General features: G+C 43.8%; 1 protein-coding gene across 1 annotated transcript; it reads right to left on the minus strand.

Moving 5' to 3' along the window:
• Positions 1-1,418: 1,418 nt before the first annotated feature.
• On the minus strand, positions 1,419-3,227 carry LOC129808454 (uncharacterized). Its single transcript, XM_055858232.1, has 2 exons — positions 3,145-3,227; positions 1,419-2,331 (listed from the first exon to the last, which is right to left on the minus strand). Exons 1-2 carry the CDS (start codon positions 3,225-3,227, stop codon positions 1,419-1,421), a joined length of 996 nt encoding a protein of 331 aa, XP_055714207.1.
• Between the last annotated feature and the right edge of the window lie 3,437 nt (positions 3,228-6,664).

Below are 6,664 nucleotides of genomic sequence, written 5' to 3' on the forward strand. Positions count from 1 at the left end.
CATGAGACCGCGGGAACAACACCAGCCTTCAACGATGCTTAATGCCCTCTGCATAAGATCACACAGTGTAGATAGAAATTTCCCCCGTATGACAATGTAGACATCATCAGCGTAACCTTGTGTATAAAAGTTCGCTGAGTTAAGTTGCACCAGCAAGCTATCAACCACCATGGACCATAGGAGGGGAGACAGTACACCTCCTTGGGGGCAACCGCTGCTCACAGCTGCCGACAGGCATGCACCGTGTACCTCCGCCTCCACAATGCGGTTTCCAACTAAGCTAGTGGTAAATCTTTCTAGGGTTCGACCTAGTTTAAATTCTCTTATCGCTCTAGCCAGAACTGTAGAGTTGACCTTATCGAAGGCTCCCTCAATGTCCAGGAAAGCAACGAGAGCAATTTCTTTGTCGCTAAGCGATTTTTCGATACGGCTTACTAACTGATGGAGAGCCGATTCTGTTGACTTTCCTCTTTGATAGGCATGTTGCATAGGATTTAACGGATTCTTCACAAGAATCCGACTCCTAGTATACCTATCACAGAGCTTCTCCAGGGTTTTTAGCAAGAACAATGTCAGACTAATAGGTCTGAAGGACTTAGGGTCATCGTAATTGCTTCTACCTGGTTTTGGAATAAATACTACTCGCGCTCGCCTTCAAGTGTGAGGTACATACCCGATGGCAAGACACGCCCTAAAAAAGGTTCACAAGCGGCACAGTAATGATCTCCGCAGCATACTGAAGCAATGCCGGAAAAATTCAATTCAATTCAATTCAATTTATTCATCTCATTTTCATCTTTTTGCCCCCTTCCCATGCGGCCATCGCCATCCATGCCTGCCGTTTTGCATGGTGAAAAGCTGCTGATTGCCCATGTGACACTTTCAGATGTGACGATCTCAAAGGCCTTTCCTCAATCACGTTGGTTCCCCGAATAAAGCTCAGGTTGTATTGCTACTGATTCCGTACTATCAATGTGACAGTCCGGAAAGTGCGTGTCAAGAAGTAGGCGAGTGACTTGGTCCGCAGAATCCGTATGGATCCCACTGGACGCCCTCAGCACGCTTAGCCTCTCTAAGGGATCTTTGGATAGAATCTTCTTAATCCTGGCCGCTTCCTTCACAGCCATGATATGACAACAAAACTCCCTCCAATTCTCCATTTTCCATTTTCTCAGTGCTTTTTTATATTCCCTTTTACGAGCGGCCGCTTCTTCCCAGTCGCGATCCAGCATCGTATTTTGGGCTCTGTTAACAGATTTTCTTGTTCTCTGTTTTAATAGGCAGAGTTCCCTAGGCAACGGTTTACCTTTATTGTTATTTAAACTTATTGAGAGTGGACACGCCTTTTCATATGCCGTGAGCAAAGCCGAATTCAGTTTTTTAACCGAGTTTTCAATGCTCACAGCGTCCCTTGGCAATTACCCATCTCCTCGCCAATCCTCAGGAGGGGACTGATTAAATACCAACCAGTTCGTTTTCCGAGGATTACGGAATGATTTCGGACTGTTAGTTGGGGCTGAAATGTCGAAATAAATCCTCCTATGATCAGACATAGTCAGACAATCCGACACGTGCCAACCAGTAGTTAGCTCAGCCGCGAGTCTTGTACCGAGTGTAATGTCAATGACCTCTTTCCTACATCTGTCGACATAAGTGGAATTGTCACCAACATTTATAATTTCGAGTTGATTCGTGCAGATAAATCCCAGGAGAGACTCCCCACGTGCATTGACGCCAATGCTACCCCATGCTATGTGATGAGCATTAGCATCAGCCCCCACGAGAAGCTCCCATGAGTTCCTCTCACACGCCGCAACCAAATCCGCTAACTCACGAGACGGAGGCGGATCAGTTGCGTCATATGGCAAATAAGCCGAGGCTAAGACCAGCTCCCGTCTTCCAAGAGCAGTCTCTACCTTCACAGCCACTAGGTCTCCAGTGGAGTATTGAGAAAGGAACATAGCATTGATGTCTTTAGAGACATAAACACATGCCCTGACCTTGTTATTCCCACGGCTGCTGAAATACAGATTTCCGCGTCTAATATCAACCCCTTTAACTTTATTTAGAACCGTCCAAGGTTCTTGAAACAGTCCGATACAAGCTTGCACCACCGCCAGCTTCTCATCCATGCATGACATGGCTGCGCGGCAGTGGTGCAAATTAGCTTGAATGCAGCTTATTTTATTCCTAACTGTGTCAGCTGCAACATTCACAGTAGGTGTAGATGGGGAATTAGTTTGACCACTGCCGGAATATTCCCCATTTATCCCGACGGTGGGTTGCTCAGAATTATTTACGCCCCTGCCTTGCGGCGCTGAGTTCTGGGAGCTATCATTATTTAAATTGGCAATAAAGCCCAAAAATTCCTGTTTGGTATACTCACTGCGAATTTCATTGTCGCTAGTTTGCCGCCCCTTGAAGATGCCTCATGTTTCAAACATGTTTCACGCACAACATGTTTCATGTGTGTTTTGGGTGGCGGGAAGACAAACGCCGAGAGGCATGCAATTGGGTGCGGGCCGAAGTCTCTACCAAAGGCAGAGAATCAGCCAACACACTTATAACGTGTTTTTCCGTTGCAAATAAACCCACGTTTGAAAGGCGACATGAAGTTTGCTCTATTAGCCCTCTGGTTCCAGATATCTTGTGCCGTTTTGGGTGTATATGTGTGTGACTTCGTCCCACCGCCTGTGGAGTATAAAATTTGTGAAGTTGGGAGGTGGGGTTAGTCTGGGTGGAGGATCAGTGAAGGAAACTTCTTAAAATAGTTCTCTTCTACATAGGAAGTGAGTGAACTAAATTGTGAGTGAGCGGTGACGTGTTGACGGTGGAAAGTCTGGACAGGAAGAGGGAAGTCAGCGATCAGCCAATCACCCGGTTTACACTTCCGGCGGTTTCGGATATTGGATAGACGCTGGGCTTGTTGAGGCCTCACTCCGGATTAAAGAAGCCCCTTTATGGAAGAATATTGGTGGAGACCCTCCCAGAAGTCTCCTGAATCGTGATCATCGCCCCTTCACTTCTTATAGGTGATCTCCTTTATACACGGCCTGTCAGAGATATCTCCTTCCCACTGAAAGAAGTTAATCTCCTGGTTCTACAGCACCGAGAGATCCCCATTCGGTGTAAAATACTATCTACACTTGAGGACACAGAGTATCCTGAACATCTTTACAACTCTCCTCATCAAACACCCAGCTTCGCATCAGAGTTGGAACACCCATAGCTTCAGAGGGGATGAAGTGAATAGTGTCGGAGATTGTGGACCCTTAACCCAAGAAAACCTTAAGTAGACATTTATATGTGTATTGCATGTGATTAATAGTATTATAATATGGTTCAATTTTATAAGGGCCAAAAATAAGATCTTCCCCATTAAACACTCCAATTCTTTTTCTTTTTAAATCGATTGATTCTACTAAAGGGAGTTGAGGGGGTAAAATCTAAGTTTGTCTCTGCAATTCTCGAGGGGAATAAAGTGATACGTCACAGGTAAGGTCGGGTGGAGGGGAAAGAGAAGTCGGAGGTGAAATCTGAAGGGAGTTTTGGTGGAAAGGAATTCGGAAAAATCAGCAAATTCTTCAAAAAGAGACTTTAACCCTTATATTTGGCGCCCAACAAACGCTCGATTAACCCATATTTGCGGGAGTCTCATAATTGTGACTGAGTTTTAGTTTAATTTTATTCTTTTCCTTATTTTTTGGCCCATTTTCAGTAACTTTAAAGTAATTTAAGCTCAGATATCACCTAATCTCGGGTTGAGGGTGGAAATGTAGAAGCACCTTGTGCAATAATTTTATTTTTTTTAAGCGATCTTCGCTATCCGGGCAACAAGGGGTTAATAAGAAAAAAATCTGAGCATTTCATATTCATAATTAGGATAAATTTGAAATTCCTTATATTTGTATGCTTTTGTTTTGTCCTGTGAAGGTGTGTGCAGTGGGATAAGAGGGGTTTTGAAAGTTAAATTCGGATAATTCGTAAAATATTTTAAAAGAATTCAGGCGTTCTTGTCAGATTTGTGGACTAGAAAAATAATTTTTGTGCATTTTTGCCACGCGCCACTTTGTCCATAGCTGGAGGCAGTACAATAGAAGAGTACTGTTGGTTAATTTGGATTAACGGGTTGACCATTAAGCCTTTGTACCCAGGGATTATCCCGTCTTTAGAATTTAATTTTTTTGGCCTGATTTTTTCATATAAGTTCACAATTGTGATCAATTTTTGGTTCCATTTTGTGGATTTAGATAATAATTGATTTTTGTCTGAACAAAAATCTCTCTTGGTCCTCATATAGCAGTACTATTTAATTGTCTCTTAATTTTGTCTGAACTTTGAACATTTCCACCAATCATGGTTATCACTCGGGATGACCCACGTGACCCTCGACACCCATCCCCTACTGGTTCCTTGGCTTCCAGTGGTTCATTTGGAAGAGGTCGTGGAAATATAACCATGACTATTCCTGGTAGTTCAAATGTCCCTTCTACATCTATGGAGACTCGGGTATCCCAAATGGAGAATTCAATTAGAAGTCTTACTGACATGATGTCCGCCATGATGAGGAGGTTGGAGGAAGTTCAGCATCTTAATTCAAATACAAACCATTTTCGTAACGAAGGGAATGATCGGCCGGTCCCAAATTTGGAAAACCCTTTCCCAAATCCATCAAACAATTCCGATCGTCGAGATTTGGGAAATAGGGATGATCGAGTGGAGGAGGTTGATCTCTCTTCCGGGGGATTTAGCGTCCGTGCAAGACAGGTTTATAAGCCTATCCCTGTTAAGGACTGGGGATTTGTATTTACAGGGGATTCTAAGGGATTAAAAGTGAGAAATTTTCTTCGGGATATGGAGAAAATGGCCCTGACTCAGAAGGTGCCCATTGACTCAACCCTTTCGGCTATGCATCTCTGTCTTTCTGGAGACGCCCTTACATGGTATAGGTCCTGCGAACTTTTCTCTAATTGGACAGATTTTTCTCGAGCAATATCTGCAACCTTTGGTCGTTTAGACGGGGATTTGTCGGTCAGGCGTAGGTTGGAGGAGCGCAGACAACGTGATGGTGAGAGGGTCGGGGTGTTTCTTGCTGAAATTTATTCCCTTTTCCGTGAGCTTGGGGTACCTATGGACTCTTGTTCTCAAATTCAATTTATTAGGCGTAACCTAATTCCTCAAATTCGGGACGCCATTCTTTTAATGAATTTTAATACCTTGCAGGAATTGGAAAGAGCCGTAACCACTGTTGAGAATAACTCGCTGCTTGCAGCACCTGAACCTCGATCCCGGACTGCTAGGGTTAATGAGGTCGAGGAAGTTTCTACGATTTCGAACCCCTCAAAGCCTAATAATACCCAACAATTTCGGAAGAGCTATTCCTCAACACAGGACCGAAAATATGAGCGCAACAGAACCTCTAATTCGTCCTCACCGCGCTATCCCCTTTGCGTGAACTGTTTCCTGGGTCACCATTTGGTTAGGGATTGTACTCAGCCCATGAGAGCCTCCATCTTATGTTTTGGTTGCGGTAGGGAAAATACGATTCGTGAGAATTGCCCTAACTGTCGTGGTGCGGGGGGAGATGGTTCGAGGTCGTAGGGAGGACGCGAACCTCGAATAAGAATTGTTCAACGGTCCTCCGGGGTGATGGGAAAGGGGGGATTGTAAAAAACGCGCTTGTAGATCCTATTGAGTTTTTCATCGACGATGAACTCCAAGACTCTTATCCACTTAATGATTTTTCTGATTCCATTTCTTTGAATAGTTCCCTGTCTTCATTAAATTCCATTAATCAATTTCTGTACAATAATGATTCCCCTCAGGATGCATTATATTCCGATCCTTTTGAATTTGATGTTTTTTTGGATGAGTCTGATCCGCCTTTAATTAATCTTGATGAGCCACAAACTTTTTCTATACTATTTATCGTCAATAGACCTTTCTGAGGCCTTCTTTCAGATCCCCTTGGACGAAGAGTCACAGCCCAAGACCGGTTTTGCATTGCCTGGGAGGAAACTTTACTGTTTCAAGCGTACTCCTTTTGGACTGGTCAACTCTCCAATGTCAATGGCCAGACTAATGTCTCAAGTCCTGGGGCATGATCTGGAAAATCAAGTTTTCCACTACCTTGACGATATTTTGATTGTCACTCCGGATTTTGAATCACATATTAAGATGTTGAATAGGGATAAGCGGTTGAAAATGAATGAATGAATGAATGAATGAATGAGGTGGCAAGCCGTTTGAGGAAGGCGAACTTAACCATTAATGTAGCCAAGTCGAAGTTTTGTGTGGAAAGCCTTACTTTTCTCGGTTTTACTCTCTCTTCATCCGGAATTGCAACTAATAACGAGAAAGTGAATGCAATTTTGGATTTGCCTGTTCCGACCACGGTTAAAGCTCTCCGGCAAGTGGTAGGAATGTTTTCCTGGTACAGGAAATTCATCCCTAATTTTTCTTCGGTTGTATCCCCTATGACTGATCTTCTTAAAGGTAATCCTACCACCATTCAGTGGAGTTCGCAAGCAGATCATGCCTTCCAAAGTCTCAAATCCTTATTGGTCTCTGCCCCTATTCTCGCAACACCGGATTATTCTAAGCCGTTCAGGGTTAAAACTGATGCGAGTGATTTTGGCTGTGGGGGGGTGATAGTCCAGGAAAT

Source organism: Phlebotomus papatasi, chromosome 4 (genome assembly GCF_024763615.1).
Source record: "Phlebotomus papatasi isolate M1 chromosome 4, Ppap_2.1, whole genome shotgun sequence".
Classification (NCBI taxonomy): Eukaryota; Metazoa; Arthropoda; class Insecta; order Diptera; family Psychodidae; genus Phlebotomus; species Phlebotomus papatasi.